Here is a 17029-nt window from a genome sequence, read left to right as displayed (position 1 = left end):
CTTATAACTTAGCCAAACTTTAACCATTCAGGCAGAAGTTTTCTATGCTGGGTGGCTGCTCTTGACTGAATTTATCTGGAAAGTTTTAGTGAAAATAATTTAGCTGTTTCCAAGAATCAGATTAGGGAAAAATATGTAGGTTTGCCCATGTTAACAAAATTAATATAATTGTTTCATTGAGAAGCTCTACTGCGCCCATGTTTTGGAGCAGGGACTTGAAATTTGTCAGGAGATGCCCTTTGTGTCAGGGATATACCTTTGCCACCCTCATGAATATTTGGCTGTTATAAGCCTTTGAAAAATCTCAGTTCTAACATGCTCAGTAGAGACTTGTTAAGACTTTGGCAGCTAAATTCTCCAAAGAGCTCACCTGCACTGAGCATGCGCCATCCTCTCATAGCTTGTTGGAAATGTCATAAGCATGGGATACGTATAGTGCATGAGGTTGAACAGGCCAGGGTAATACTTACACTAAGCTTGCTGGCTATGGCCTAGTCCAGGGGTGGCCAACCTGTGGCTCCAGAGCCACGTGTGGCTCTTCAGAAGTTAATATGTGGCTCCTTGTATAGGCACCAACTCTGGTTGGAGCTACAGGTGTCAACTTTCCAATGTGCCGGGGGTTGCTCACTCCTCAACCCCTGGTTCTACCACAGGCCCTGCCCCCACTCCACCCCTTTCCGCCTCTTCCCCGACCCTGCTATGCCCTCGCTCCTCCCACTCCCCCTCAGAGCCTCCTGCATGCAACAAAACAGCTGATTGGGAGGTGTGGGGAGGGAGGAGGAGGCGCTGATCAGCGGGGCTGCCGGTGGGCAGGAGACGCTGGGAGCGGGGGAGAGGGGAAGCTCATGGGGGGCTGCTGACGTATTACTGTGGCTCTTTGGCAATGTACATTGGTAAATTCTGGCTCCTTCTCAGGCTCAGGTTGTCCACCCCGAGCCTAGTCTTTGACATGGGTGTTTGCCTTGCTAATATGTCCTTATGTGAACTTAGTTAATAGTGTTGTACAGGACAAAGGTGATGTTTTGTTCACAGAATGTACTGACTTGGAGGATATTACATAGATAAGAGGAAGTTATCAGCACAATGAGCACACAAAATGTACTACCAAAAAGTTCCCACATTGTGAAAAAACAGGGGTGAAAGACCTGGGCAGCATGCATGATCAGTGTGTGATCAGGGATAATAAACCAGTTAGAAGAGAGATATAACAACATGGAAATAGAATGGACAGCAAAAATTATGTAAACTGAAGCTTGCACTTGCATATTGTCTGAAAAGACATACTGCTTAATGTTGATTGGATGGTCATATAACGCAATTGTTTGCAATTGCTGCTCCTGGTTGCTACAGATCACTGAGATGGTTACACTGGGCACCAGAATCAAGAGCCGGGGGGAGACTGTTTCTCCTGTGCTCTCAGTGGTCCCTCTGGTGGCATGCTGGCAGCATGGAAGAAGAAGAGAAAGCCAAATAACTGCACAGAGAAGAGCGGGACCCATGGGGCAGGGAGGGAGTGAGGGTGGAAGGGAGAGGGGTCAGAGGGAGTAGATTGGGATGAAGAGCCTGGGGGAAAGACTGGGACTGGGTGCCAGTCTGTGTGATCATGTAATTAAAGACAGTGTCATAATACCAATAATAAAGATGCCCAATCAACCTTAATTTTGGTATTTCCTACCTTTGAGTGCTTGATGATACAAATGTAATATTTGTTTAACACAGATTTGGAGTACTGTATACCTAAGTCAGAACAATTCCACATCCTGTGGCTCAAATTGGAACTCTTTCGGAGACACCTAATTATACAAAGAGATAATCTCAAAGCACTAAATTCTGCTAGCAGATATGAGCACACCTTTCCCACTGCTATCCATGGAAGATGTATCTGAGGCTAGATATTGGCCCTTTTAACTAAGGGGGAGGGGTAATTGTAAATGAGGCATAAGGTCAGATCTTTGTGGACATTCAACTAGTGGTTTGTATTTTTTAAAAAATTTATATCAATGTTTAGTTATTATTTATGAAAGGAAACATTAGTATAAGCATTAAAAATATCATCTCATGGGAGGGATCTGTGGGCAGATGTGAGATAATCTTAAGATATACCAATTGCAGAGCTGAAAGTTTGTGAATATTATAGCATTTATTTAATCTCTTCATGTTTCTAATAAAATATGACAAAAAGACATCTCTTTATTACTCTAGGTATTTTTGAAAAACATTTGAAAAAACCCCAATGATCGCCTTTTGAACTGCATTCAGACACAACATATTCTGGGAATTTTAACCCAGTTGGCTTCAGTTGTAATCACTGATTCTGAAAGTGACTAAATCCCTCTACATTGCTCTGGTAGCATTTAGATCACTGGAATATAAGGAAATAAACAAACTGTATTTAATGGCATGGAATGGTGGCTATCAAACCACTATAGCTCTGCTGGGTTGATAGAGCATGGAACTATCAATGCCCGAATTCCTCTGCATTCTTTGCACAGATGTAGAAGCATGTTAGAATTCTGAAATAACTAGGGACATGTTCTTGTCTCAGTTACACCTGTGTAACTCTGGAGTACACACTACTAAGTTACATTGAGTCAATGAATTTAGGGTTAGAGTTTGCACTGATGTGACTGAGACCAGAATCTAGTTTCTCAACTCCCTGGAACCACAAATTCAGGTCCTGGCAGTATTCAAATTCAAGTCATCTGCCCTTCATTTTTCCAAGAGAGATGCAATTTGCTATGCATGGGTATTTAGATGGGCTCTTTAAAACTGAAGTCCCATCTGTCCGGCTGGGACACTGAAGATCCCATGACAATCTGTAACAGAGCAATGCTTTGAACCTCGAGCAAAATTTCCCCTTGCCTGTGCTGTCATCCCCTTTCTCAGCGGTGGCTTTATTTAACCAGTGCTGCATGTGTACAATTGTAAAGTGCTTTGGGGTGAAAGGCTTTGTGTCAATATAAGATATCCTTATTTCTTCACAGGCAGGCCATTATTTATTATTTAGGGTCAAATTCATCCCAGTGCTGACAGTCAGCACAAGACCCTAGGTACCATTTAACCCTTCTTACGTCCCTTAAGGGTGATATTGACCAAATGCAGAAGTCCCTAGAAAGGCACTACACACCCTGTAAGCCTCACACCACCTAAGCCTCACTTAAGCTTTTCAGTGGGGTTTAAGTGAGGTGTAAATAGCGCACAGAGTCTTGTGTGTGTTCTCTGATCTGGGCTGAATTTTACCCGAAATGAAAAACAGTTAAAACAATATCCCCAAAAGGGGGAGAATGAAGGTAAGTATAATAATCATCAAAACAAAGCGATTCAAACTGTTTCCCCAGATGATGACCACGTGAAACTGTTAACGCTGTCAAAGGCTGAACATATGAGAGTATTAAGGCAAAAACAAACACTTATTTGGGGCTAACTGTCCGTGCACTAACAAGTGCCAAGACAAAAGGTTGGGCCCACAATAGCACCAACTTTCATTTTCACCATCGGAACAAATGTGCCCCAAGATGGACATTCACTCCCTGAGAAGCAGAGCACTCTGCTGTCTTCAGCTGCAAGTTTTACCTTCTGAATTTTATTCCACACACGTTCTTTATCACTTCTTCCTTCAAGGGTGTCCATGGCATCTGCCATTAGCGACTGCAGCTGTGGCACCAAGATAAAAATTATCAGTGTGGAATTCACACAGAAATAACTTCCCTAAATACACAGATTAAAACCCAATTAAAAATTCATTTGTACACTGATGATTTTATTACTCATCTTTCACACAATGAGCATCACCACCTCATCTTCGCTTCAGCCATTACTCTGTATTATTGTGGATATAAAATACTTAACAATGGGGAAAATTCCGCTGGAAAATTTGTACTTACACCTATTGGTTTTAATGTAGTAAATGTTTATATTTTTAAAGCCACTTTTGTAAAGAATAAAGGTTTCATATTTTATTATTTAATTCTCCAAGATATTCTATGTATTACAAGAATTTGTGTGTGTGTTTTCTTCCAAGGCTAATGTATCATAATTTAAGACAGCACGTAAAACCTCACTAGAGGACAATTCTAAAGCTGAGATGTTTTTATTGTATCTCAAAGCATGTAGCTCATTTACCTTTTTTACTATCCTTTTCTTTGACAGAGCCTTCCCATCATTCAGCATAACAGAGCATAAAGAACAAGGCAGACTATTTCTACTGTAAACCATAAAAAGTATGTATTGATAAATGCGTGATAACGAGTATTCAGTGCTAGAGGCTAGGCCCAAAATTCAGTGTGGTTATGGCATTGCCTCTTTTGGGGTCCGCCTCTCAAACATTTTCAAAAATACATTTTCAACTGCATTTAAATAAGATTATAATATAGGAATTGCCAGACTGGATCAGACCCATACTTCATCTAGTCCTGTTTTCTGTCTCCAGCAGTAGCCAGCACCAGATGCTTCAGAGGAAGGTGCAAGAAACCTCACATTAGCCAGGAAGGCAGCCAGCAAGCTGAAAAATTCTGTTTTGGTTCTCCAGAAACAAAAGTTTTCTGGAAATTTCTTCTCATGAAAAATTTCATATTTTTGATATTTTATCCCATTTAAAATGGACAGTTTTTCAAAAAAGCAAAGATTTTCATGAGAATGGAGTTCCATTTTTCAGACAGCTTTGGTCTTTGACTGATAGGAACGCAAATGTGAAACCACAAAACCTCTGGAAGGTCTTTATTGATTGTTGTTTGCATTGACAGCTCAAATTAACTGAAGTCTCTCCTTCCCCCACAGATTTTATGAATTAACAATAATTTAAAAAATCCCGAGCTGAGGTTCTCTCTGTCATATTTTAGGACTCTGTGAATTTATATGGTTTAGTAGTTACAGAAAGGAGTTTATATCTGAAATGCCTCCGAGCCCTTCACTGTATCAGTGGAAATGGCACACTGCTGTTTTTTTCCCCTTTATACTGCTTGTACTGTACATAATAACAAACCTATGGCAGATTTAGCATTTTCCTACCAGTAAATCTGAAACTAGCCTTAAATGGGCTAAAGTCTAATTTCAATGGCACCAGTGTAAATCTAGAGTATCTCCACTGACTTACATAGGTGCAAATGAGAACAGGATTTGGCCTATTATATTCTTGATGGAAAGATATCAAAAATCTAGTCATACAGCTATAAAAGGGAATTAAGGACTAACCAAAACCACCACAGAGTGCACACTCATTAAGGATGCCATCCAGTGCCCATTGAAATCGGTGGGAATTTTTCTATTAACTTGAATGGATACTGTATCAGGCTCTGAGAGCCCAATCCTACAAACAGTTACTCCTGCATGTCTCCCAGGTAGCTTCCCATTGAAATAACTGGGACACTGGGCAGGAGTAACTGCAGAATTGTGCCCAAACTGAGAGATACCCAAACTTTGCTATAACATTCAAGCCCTAAGGAATTTTAGTGTCCTTTAATGTAAACAGTTTAAAAAATGCAGTCAGACAGAGTCCTGGAGAAGATGAGAGGGCAAAGAACCACTGGGAAATGAAGAAAATCATAAGTACATTTTAATACTATGGACAGGACAGCTTGTTAATTTTTCTCTCCTTTTAAATCATCTGTACTTTGAGCTTGGCAAACAAGGAATTTCCTACTGAATGTTTAATATTCATGATTGAATATTCAGTAATGGGCTCTGGTTCTGCAAAGTCCTATGCAAAAAAGAAAAGAATAGTTTTTCCCTGTCCTTGTTTTCCTGAGGTTTCCTGGAACCTAGCTTCAAAAAAAGTTCCCAAGGAAGGTCAAGCTCACAGCTGGAGAAAAGCTGTTGTAAGTAGATTTAGGCAACATTTTAATACTATGTTTCTTAGCTGTGATATAATAAAAATATAGTACTCTGGAGAAAGTCTGTGCTGATAAATGTATCAGTAACTCAAGATATTCCTCTAGTCAGCCTTAAAACATGGGGACATAGGGTTCTCATACCAGAAAACCTTTGCCAAAAGGATGGTGACTTTTAATAAACCATTTGCTCTGTAATGTGGTTTCCCCTTATCTTGAGCACAGACTTCAAAATCTGGTGACTACTTCCCTCAGCCATAGGCACTTGGTCAGCTTCTCTACGGCAAGCTACTCTGAGAAGCTTCAATACTGCAGAGCTTAGGAGCTTTGCAGGACTGCAGTCAAACCTTGGGGATTGGCTTTAGGAAATCCAAGAGCTTCGGTAAACCAGGATTTGGATCATCAAAGTCTGATAAAAAATAAATGGAGGGAGTGAGGATCATGTAATCCTCATTCAGTCAAATCATGAGAGATTTGTTTTGCCAGAATTAGAGGAATTAAATGTTTAAAACATGCAGGTGGTTTAATAAAACAACCTTTATCCTATACAGTATTGACAATACTTGCATTTCTATAACACTTTCCATTTGTGGATATCGAAGTCGGTTAAAAACATTAATGAATTCAGCTTCACAACACCCCTGTGAGTGTTAATATCCTCATTTTCCACACAAAGAAACTGAAGCTCAGAAGGGCAAAGTGATTTGCCCAAAGTCACACAGCAATTCTGTGACAGAGCCGGGAATAGAAAACTTCTGAGTCCCACCCTGGTGCTCTAACCACTGGACCATTCTGCCTCTTTTGTTTCATCCAGCTACAGTGCTAGATGTTTTAAATTCATCACAATCGAAATAACTGCAATCATTTTCTAGGATTATTTTCTGAGGGTGAGAGGAAGGGAACACATTTTAAAAATGCAAGTGTAAATGATTCAGACGGGTTGCATAAAAGTGATTCTTCCAGGTGCTTAGCCCCTCCTCTGACAAAATGCTGCAGCGAGGATTTCAAAACTATTCCAAGTTCTCTGCACATTAAAAATGGACTTCCACTACAAATAGCACTGCAATGTTTTTTTCCCCTCTTGGCGCACTGCCTACAAAAGCCAAAACAAGGATTAAAAATAAATACTTACCAATTCAGCATCCTGCTGACTGATGTCCTGTAGATAGGGAATGGTTGCTAGCTCAGCCATCGCTTGATTAATCACTTGAGACTGTTCCTTGACTCGCTGCAACCGACTGAGGAGGCTGGCATACTGCAACTTCTCTATCACACCTGAACATGCAGAGAAACTCTCCTATCCTCTCAGCAAAAGCAAATGGGTTAGAAGAGAGCCACAGAAAATCTACTTCTCTCTTGAGACTTATGTCAGGGTTTATCATCATATATATTCAGGCTGGCAATACTGTAACCAAAGAGGCATACAGCACCTTTAAGATAATGCTTTCTAAAATCTTATATAGAAAAAAGACATCCTTTACACAATCTCTCTAGTAGTACTAGAAAAATAAATACATAGCTGAAAACAGATAGGAAGGGGGAGACTGCAGATATCCGATATTAATGTAATTTTTATTGTCATCACTTAGAAAAGGCTTTTCCATAATCCTATTTGTTAAAATATTGTTTGGCTTTTGTGCTTTTCATGTTTCAGCGACGAGGTTGAGGAAACCATGTAACGCATAAATCTACCGCCTGTTCGCAGGCAAAGAAAATCCACAGCTTTCAAACCTGATCTTAAACACCAGAAAGCTGCAGAGTTGGAGTCTGATTCTGTAGGCACTCAGGCAAGGGCTAACTTTCAGCACATGAGTAGCCTAGTCATGTGCTTATATTTAAGCACATGCCCAAGTGGTTGCAGGATTAGGGCCTAAATTAGATTTTAAAAAGTGCCTAATGATCTACATAGATGCCTAGTGGGATTTTCAAAAGTGCCTTGGTGCCTAACTCCCATGGCACCTAATCTACTTCAGTACTTTTGAAAATCACCCTACGTGCCTAATATTTGTTTGAAAATCAGATCTGTAGAGCATATTCAAGTATTTTCTTGAGGAAGGTGGGACAAGGGGTTTGTAAAGGGGAGCTAATATCTTCATTACCCTCTTTTTGAAGGGTACACAGCTCTCTCACTGAAAACTCCTCAACAGGTTTTATGAAAGCAAACTATCAGTGATTAGAAGGATATACAAGTTCAGCGGGAGCTGTGTGCGCTCAGCATCTCTGAAAATCAGCCCACTTATTTAAGAGCCTGAAATTCAAAATGTTGGACAAGATTTTCAAGACAGCTTCTAATAGTTTTGGCAGATCTTTTCCCCCACAATCACAGATACTGTAGTTGCAAAACTTCAGGTGTGGTTGCATCCAGCTAGATACCTAGCTATATGATTTATGGGTCCAATCAGTTAATGGGCTGGTAGAAATTTTTTGAATGAAATTAGTTTTTTTTGGCAAAAATCTTGACTTTTAACTCTTGGTTTTTCACAAAAGTTTGAGATATTTTTAATTGACATTTTAATTAAAAAAATCATCAAATGGTTATTGCAATTGTTATCAAAAACTTGGATTTTCAGTAAATGGAAGATTTCGATAAGAATCCTGCTAACGGTTTCGATACAGTTTTTGATAAAAGTGTTCTTACAAAATTTCACAATTTTTTTTTGGAAAAAAATAAAAAAAGGTCCCTATCAAAATCTGTGAAATGGAAACAACTTTGACATTTTAAATGTTTTTTTCCCCCCCATTTTTGACCAGTTCTAATAACTAGGCTCCTAAAAGTGAGCAACTGTGAATGTAATTAATTTTGCTCATAATTTTTGACCTCTGCTATGGGGGAAGGAATGGAGTCCCAGTTAGAAATCGGGGTCTTCAAGCCTAACCATAAAGGAAAGATGGGCAGTTATCTAAGTACAAGTGAATAATCCCTTCATCTCTCCAGGGAAGTCATTTCCTTAACTCCTACTTATAAAACTACAGCGCTACAGAAGAAACCACCGGAGATCCCATGCAAGAGAAACAATGCTGTCCTCTGTGCATCACAAAGAAGGTAACCCCAGCAGGTCAACACAGCCCCTGGTAGATAGGAGGACTGCCACAGAGAGTCACCAGTAGGTACATCCACTATGTGGGCTCACTGAACCAAATCCCTGTATAGGTGGTGTAGCAAGCCATGTTTGTTACTCCTCCCCATGCACAGATAGTATGGTCATTTAGGATACAGCTTAGCAAAACATTTAAGCATGTATTGAAGTCCATCCCTATTCAGCAAACCACTTAAGCATCTGCTTAACTTCAGGAAGGTACTTAAGGCCCATTGGCTTCAATGAACTTTAGATTAGATTCTTAGGGGGGGTAGAGGAGATTCCATCCCTCAGCCCCGTCATCATTTTTGTAGTGAGAAAAGCCCTATTCTACAGGCTTTCTATGTCCCCAAGATATGAATTAGAATAATTAGAATGAAAAGTCAAGGAAAAGGTTTTTATCATTGCAGCAATAGAGATATATATTCATTCAAATAAAGAAGAACAATTAATTAATGAGAGCTTGAGAGGGAATTTATTAACGTGTAGCAATTGAAAACAAATCAAATCACATTTTTAGTTGCAGCAGAACGTTGTTTCCTGGACTCCTGAGCTCCCACCCCCATATAAATGATAAGAAATTAGTGTATTGACTCATCAACTGAGGAAGAGGTTAAAAATGCTTCTTCATCTGGCTGAATCATGCTGTCTTGGGGCGGGGGAAGGGGGAAGCGTGCTTCTCCAATTTTTATAAAAGTAAAGAGGGGGAAAAAAGGGAAAGGAAACTGCTCTTTGTCATCTTGATTTGGGAACGCATCATGGAGCTAAAAACCCAGATTTGGTGCCTGAGCCAGCTCGTGCTTTATGGCCATAGCAATGTTATTGACGTGTACAGTAGGCCAGAGGTAAATAAATAAATAACTGACAGCAGGATATTTTTAAAGGCATTATAACAGGTTGAACATTGTCAGGGGTTGTGTTTCAGTGACAATGAAAAATGAAGAAAGAGAGTGTAAATAACCGCTTCTGGCACGAAAAAGAGTTCACAGGGATATGAACCACATGATGAGAATTACATGAACTACAGTGGAGTTCAAGAGGCTACTAAGCTGCAGTAAAAATATAATAAAGTGGCCATGGATGAAGCTGAAACTGCCTCTACAGGTACAGTGAAGGTTAAGTAAATAGCAATCTTAAATGGAGGCTTTAGGGGGAAAGAATTGGCCTATTTAATAGAGGGAAGAGTTTAATGTCTAAGAAATAGGACTGTGATGTAACCAACAAATTCATCAGAAGGGTTGAAAATGCATCTTCGATAGGAATGCCATAAGGGACTAAAACATTAATTGGTAGACAAATCACAAGGCTTTTCCCTTCCAGATGCGCACAGACATACATCATCCAGGTCTCACACAGAATAAATGAAAAGTAAAATTAACAATTGTTGGGCCTTGTCCTGCAGCCCTCACTCACATGTATCGTCTCATTAAAGTCAAGGGCCAAAGTTACTCTGGGCCAGATTGCCCCTCCCCAGAGAAAACCCACAGCTAAAAGAGAAATCTCACAAGAGTTCCCCCTGAATTTAGTTAGACAGGTGGGGTTTGCCTGTCCACAGAAAAAGTAGTGGAATCTTGGGGGATCTGCTGGAAGCACAGGAACATCTAAAGATGTGGTTCCCGAATCCAGCTCTGGGATCTCTCTGTAAGTCCTTGAAAGGTCATCACCAATGGAGAGGACCAACCCAACAGCAAACCAGCCTACTCCAGGTGGAGCTTGCTTGACACCATTAGTTGGGCAGTGAGAGGGGCCTCTGAAGCACAAAACCTAAAGCAAAGCAAGACTGTTGTCTTATTGCAAAAGAAGCTGGAAAGCCTGTAACGTACAGGCAGGGCCGGCTCTGGCTTTTTGGCCGCCCCAAGCAAAAAAAAAAACAAAAACAAAAAAATCGGGGTGGCCAGAACGGCAAAGCAAAAACAAAAACAAAAAAAACCCTGCGGCACGGCCGGAGCACGGGTACAGGGGGACCGGCTGGGGGGAGGGGGGGAGGGAGCGGGCGGGAGAGAGAGAGAAGCGGGCGGCCAGGGCTACAGTAGGGGTGCTGCCATGTGGCCCCTCCCGCTGCGCCGCCTCCTGCCGCCTGCCGCGAAGGCTCCGCTCCGGTCGGTGGGGAGGGAAGGAAGAGGACTGCCCTGCAGGGCAGCCGGAGCGGAACAAAAAAAAAAAAAAAAAAAAGCGGCCGTGCCGCCCTAGGATTGGGCAGAATGCCGCCTCGAACAATCTGCCGCCCCAAGCACCAGCTTGCTCAGCTGGTGCCTGGAGCCGGCCCTGAATACAGGGCAACCTTAAGTGTCCTTAAGAACTTCAGGTTGCATATTATTGGTCCCACATGACATTGAGATATATCAGAGAGATGGTATTCCCCCTCTTGTTTTTCTAGATTCTATTTAAGAAGTAATTATTAAAGTTTGCTTGCTGAGTCCTAGAGAATAAGAGAAACAAAGTGGTTGTTCAGCTTAGATTTAAAGCTGGCACTCTGACATCAAATGCAAGTGGCATGTCTAGCCATCCAGCCTTGAGGAACACAATTTTGCAAACTTCTGCAATCCAGTCCCCCACAGCTGTTGTCCTTCATTTTTATGGTATCTCCATTTTATCAGCTTAGCATATGAATGATGCTGTGCCTTGCGAACAAGCCCAGTAATGAGTTGGAACAATCTGGAAATCTGTCATCACAGTTCTTCAAAGCCCTCAGGATTCTCCAGATAACATACCCTGGAATCTGCTTATAATAAACACTGTTACAGAACTGAAAACAGACAGCAAAGCAATTTGTTCCCTAAGTGTGTTTTATTTCTGTATGTCTTGCTGTGGAACCCATTGAGGGGAGTATATACCTAAGGGCCCCCTTTGGTCATGTTATGTAGCACCCTGTCCCATACATATGGGATGACTCCAGGAGCAAGGTTCTATTCAACACAGACAAGAATGGCAGAGTCTGACCCAATGGGACTATTTGTTTGAGTACCTGCTTACCAAGGGGTTCATAATCTGGCCCTAGAGTAAAAATCTGCTTCTGCTCCCATTGGCTCAACAAGAAAGACTTCCATGGGAGCAGGAAGTGGAAGACACTTAGATACCAGAGAGGTGAGCCTGCTTTAAATGTCTGGAAGATTAGATTTAAAGAATTTTTACCATCAGATGAAGTTGCTACTAGGGTGTGGTACCCTTATTCATTCTCAGTCTTACTTGACTATGCAAACGGTCCCAGTGATTTTAGTAGGGCTCTGTGGATAGCAAGGTACTACTGTTCAATGAAAGTAGGAGTATCACAGCTGAGAGCACAATGTATGTTCGGCGAATATTTATCATTAACTCCATGACTTACGAACAGCAAAGCTTGAATTAATTGTATAATTAACTCCAGGTTACTGTGCTGCACGTCTGAAGTGGTGGAATTGATTTATATTTAGGACAGCTGCTATTGTTTAATTAGTTCTGCTTTAGCACTAAGATGTTTCCACCAAGGAATATCATTAAAATGACTAGGAGAAGAATTTTGGGTTGCAGAAGAATTTTGGGTCGCATTTTGGGTAGCTCTGGCTTTTCAATTTAAGCATAGCTTTTTTGTTTTTGTTTCCCCTCATAAATGACCTTGTTTTCTTTTAACGCACAAGAAGCTTTTGCAACTAACATCAGTAATTGAAGTGGAGTGGTCTACAAAGCATATTCTTCTTGGGACTACATTGTATGTAGCTTTTGAGAAATAAATAACAGGTGAAAATTAAATTCTGGCTTCAATAAAAACTTGGAATAATTTCAAGCAAACTGAAGTGTCCAGTTTTTGCATTGCCTTGAATGAAGCTTTAATCAGGGCTAGCAGAATAGACCTTGCTCTGTACATTAGGTCTAGCTTGCTTTGTAATCTGATTTTTTTGGTCAGGAATGCTATGTTGTCAGGATCATTCTGCACTAAGAAGACTGAAGGGAAGAAAAACAGTTTTTCCACCCCTCTGCCAATAACATATGCCTGAATCTTTATACTTTCGTGCAAGATTGACAGCTGCTGGTTCTAAATCAATGATAATTAGTTTTGTGTCAGGTTTTTCTCTCCTCTAGCAAAGCCCCTACTTATGACCTCCTGGTAAAGTGGCTGCTGGTTTAGAATCTATATGAATACATTTTACTCAGTCCACTTAAAATTCTGCTTCTTGTAAAGTTAAGTTGCATTCAGGGAGGTCGTATCAAAACTTCATGGGTGAAATCCTGGTCTTGATGAAGTGAATTGAAGTTTTGCCCCAGATTTCAATAGGGGCAGGAGATCACCACATCTATTTTGTGGTTCCTCAGCAGGTATCCATCTCAGCAAGAACAATAATCTCAGCAAGGGCTAGATCCATAGCTATTGTAAATTGGCATTCTTCTATTGAAGTCTACGGAGCTTTGCCAGTTCACACCAGTGGGGCTTCTGGTTCATAAGCTCAAATAACCCTACCACATATTCCACTGATCTTGTCTCTTATGTTGGCTGATTGCATCTTTTCTCTTGCATCCCATATACCAAGATCTCAAATGTGAAACTTTTCTATTTAGACCATCTAGCCTTGTTTCTGCAAATTAATTTCCGGGATAGACTAGAAATGGAGAAACACATTTGCCTGATACTGAAGTTAGGATTACTGGCCTGTAATTGCCAGGATCACATCTGGAGCCTTTTTTAAAAATTGGCTTACCATTAGCTATCCTCCAGTCATCTGGTACAGAGGCTGATTTAAACAATAGGTTACATACCACAGTTAGTAGTTCTGCAATTTCATATCTGAGTTCCACCAGAACTCTTGGGTGAATACCATCTGGTCCTAGGGGCTTATTATTGTTTGATTTATCAATTTGTTCCAAAACCTCCTCTATTGACAATTTATTCTAGGACAGTTCCTAAGATTTGTTACCTAAAAAGAATGGCTCGTTTTGGACGCAGGTATATTTCCTTAAGGTTTTATATGAAGGTCTTAGAGAAAAGGTGGTCACATTACATACTTCAGAGCAAGTTCTCTGAAAACATCCCCTCAATGTGCAGCGGCAGTCAAAAAAGCTAACAGAATATTAGGAACCATTACAAAAGGGCTAGATAATAAAACAGCAAATATAACGCCACTGCATAAATCCATGGTACACCCAGACCTTTAATACTGCATGCAGTTCTCGTCACCCCATCTCAAAAAAGATATATTAGAATTGAAACCAGGGGTTATCCAATGAAATTAATAGGCAGCACATTTAAAACAAACATAAGGAAGTACTTCACATGATGTACAGTCAACCTGTGGAACTCATTACCAGGGAATGCTGTGAAGGGCAAAAGTATAACTGGGTTGAAAAAAGAATTAGATAAATTAATGGAGGATAGGACCATCAATAGCTATTAGCCAAGGTGGTCAGGGATGCAACCCCATACTTTGGGTGTCCTAAGCCTCTGACTGCCAGAAACTGGGACTCTACAACAGAGGATGGATCACTTGATTGCCCTGTTCTGTTCCCTTGGAAATATCTGGCATTGACCACTGTTGGAAGACAGGATATTGGACTAGATGGACCATTGGTCTGACCCAGTGTGGCCATTTTTATGTTCTAAAACTTGGGGTGAAATCCTGCTCCCACTGAAGTCAATAGGAATTTTGCCATTAACTTCAAAGGGGCCAGGATTCCATCCTTGGAAACATCAAAGTTGGAGAGTCTAAATAGACTTCAGGATTTTTTTATGCTAAAGATGCACAAGCACATCAGTAACACATAATGTACTTTCTCAAAGTGGTGCCATTTCAAATCAGCCTGCACACCAGTTAGAAGGGGATTTGGGTCAGTCAGAGAATGGTCAAGGACAGATGAATTCAAAGAGGCATGCTAACACTGAAAAAAAAAAGATACATTTCCTTTGGGATCTGTGCCATGAGACTCCTTCCCCTTCCTCATACTGGGCTAATAAGCAAATGTTTTATTAGGGTCCATTTCTGCAAGGTGCTGAGCACTTCACCTCCCACTGAGTTTGTGAGATCAGTCCATTCTTGTCTGTTTACTTATTACCATCAGAGTGAAGAAGATATAGTTTATCCAAGATTTTAGCTAATGTTTTTCACTTGATAGAGGTTGCTAAGTAGCAGTTTTTGTCAACCTCCTACCTACTGTCAGAGAGTAAGAATATTAATTCTGTCATTTGCTAAAACACCTGATGAGGAAATGCCTCTGATTTTTCCACGACACAGATAACTAGAAAACTGTTACTGCTAGGGAAAAAATGTTAACATTAGCATTTGCAGTCTGTTGAGGAGAGGTTTCTTCCACTTATATTCTGGAGAACAATTTAAGAATTGCTTTAAAATAGTCTAGTCTACAGGCAAATTTCATTTTTGACCTTTTGTGCTAATCAAAAGCCATAGTGATAAAAAGCTGTGTACATTATAGTAAAAAGTATGGTGTGGAATATGCTAATATATCTACAATATGTCTGTATCAGATTTGAAAGTAATTTCACATACTTCACTATGTAGAGCAAGGGTGGGCAAACTTTTTGGGCCAAGGGCCACATCTGGGTAGGGAAATTGTATGCAGGGCCGGGGCAGGGGGTTGGGGTGTGGGAGGGAGTGCGGGGTGTGGGAGAGGGTGCAGTGTGCAGGAAGGGGCTCAGGGCAAGGGATAGGGGCAGAGGAGGGGTGTGGGCTGTATGAGGGGGCCCAGGGCAGGGAGCTGGGGTGCAGGAGGGGTGCGGACTGCAGGAGGGGGTTCAGGGCAGGGGGTTAGGGTTGAGGGGTGCGGGGCGTACGAGGGGGCCCAGGGCAGGGAGCTGGGGTGCAGGAGGGGTGCGAGGTGCAGGCAGGGGGCTTAGGGCAGGGAGTTGGGGGGAGGAGTGCAGGAGGGGTTCGGGCTCCAGCCTGGCGCCGCTTACCTAAAGTGGCTCCAGGGTGGCAGCGGCGCGCACTGGGGCCAGGGCAGGCTCCCTGCCTGCCCTGTCCCCGGCCCTGCGCCGCTCAAGGAAGTGCTATGGCCCCTGGGGAGGAGGGGAGGTGGAGGGCTCCGCATGTGCTGCCCTTGCCGCGCCTCCAGGTTTCTCCCACGAAGCTCCCATTGGCCGCGGTTCCCCATTCCCGGCCAATGGGAGCTGCGGGGGGCGGTGCCTGGAGGCAAGGGCAATGCACGGAGCCCTCTGCCCCCCCCACCCGGGGGCCGCAGGGAAGTGGTGCTGGCTACTTCTGAGAGCGCCACGGGGCCCACGGTGCCACGGGAGGCAATCTCACAGGCTGGATCCAAAGCCCTGAGGGACCGGATCCGGCCCGCAGGCCATAGTTTGCCCACCCCGATGTAGAGGCTAGGCTGGAATTTAATCTAAGGGTGTGTCTACACTACAATAAAACACTCATGGCTGGCCCATATCAGCTGACTCAGACTTGCAGGACTTGGGCTGCGGGGCTATAAAATTGCAGTGTAGACATCCCGGCTCAGGCTTCTGTTGAAGTCAGCTGAGTGCTTTGCAAACATACATGGATAGTTTGCCACACAACAAAGAACCACTAACTACAAATATTTTCTTGTTTATCAAATTACAGATTCACTTAAATATCTGTCTGAAACAACAGAATAAAAGACATCAACAAAACACATCTTAATAATCACATATACACAAACCTCTAATACTGCATTCACTGCATTCTATAAAGTAGATTCTATACCCACAGTTAATTTGGTGCCTCTGATAAAATCCATTATTGGCAAGATCTTTTTCCCTACGGTCTCCAAGTGTCTTACTGATTCTTCTCTTGTAAGAGGACTAAAAGGAGCTCGGTGTTCTAAGAAATGAAATAGTAAACCTTGATATTGTTTTTGATCATACCAGTGCACCTTTCATACAAGGTATTCTACAGAGGATTTAGCAAGCCATGTGGGCTCGGGGAAGTGAGAAATTGCTGGGAAAAGCCACCCAGACACTCAGCTGGCAGGAGCAGAGAAAGTCAGCTGCAGGAGGGACCTCTGGAAGCTGATGATGTCGCCAGGGCCTGGTTGCTTTATTTTATTCCAGTTTTTAATCTGGTCATTCTCTCCCCTGTGCTGGTTGGATGTTCAATCCAACCCCTTTCCTTCACAGTGTCTATACTTCAGCCTCACTCCCCCTGCCTTTCATGCTCCCTTTCTTCCCTCCTT

General features: G+C 42.0%; 1 protein-coding gene across 1 annotated transcript in view; it reads right to left on the bottom strand.

Moving 5' to 3' along the window:
- The window catches only part of SPATA16 (spermatogenesis associated 16), a 130394-nt gene that overhangs the window by 32846 nt on the left and 80519 nt on the right, over positions 1-17029 (bottom strand). The window contains exons 7-9 of the mRNA XM_005309661.4: positions 16565-16677; positions 6958-7122; positions 3574-3654 (exon numbers count right to left, since the gene is read on the bottom strand). Of these exons, the coding sequence (XP_005309718.2) occupies positions 3574-3654; positions 6958-7122; positions 16565-16677 (359 nt within the window). The remainder of the gene's footprint in view (positions 1-3573; positions 3655-6957; positions 7123-16564; positions 16678-17029) is intronic.

Source organism: Chrysemys picta, chromosome 9 (assembly GCF_011386835.1).
Source record: "Chrysemys picta bellii isolate R12L10 chromosome 9, ASM1138683v2, whole genome shotgun sequence".
In the NCBI taxonomy this organism is placed as follows: Eukaryota; Metazoa; Chordata; order Testudines; family Emydidae; genus Chrysemys; species Chrysemys picta.
Note: the sequence above shows the minus strand (reverse complement) of the source record. Positions and strands in the feature narration are given on the sequence as shown.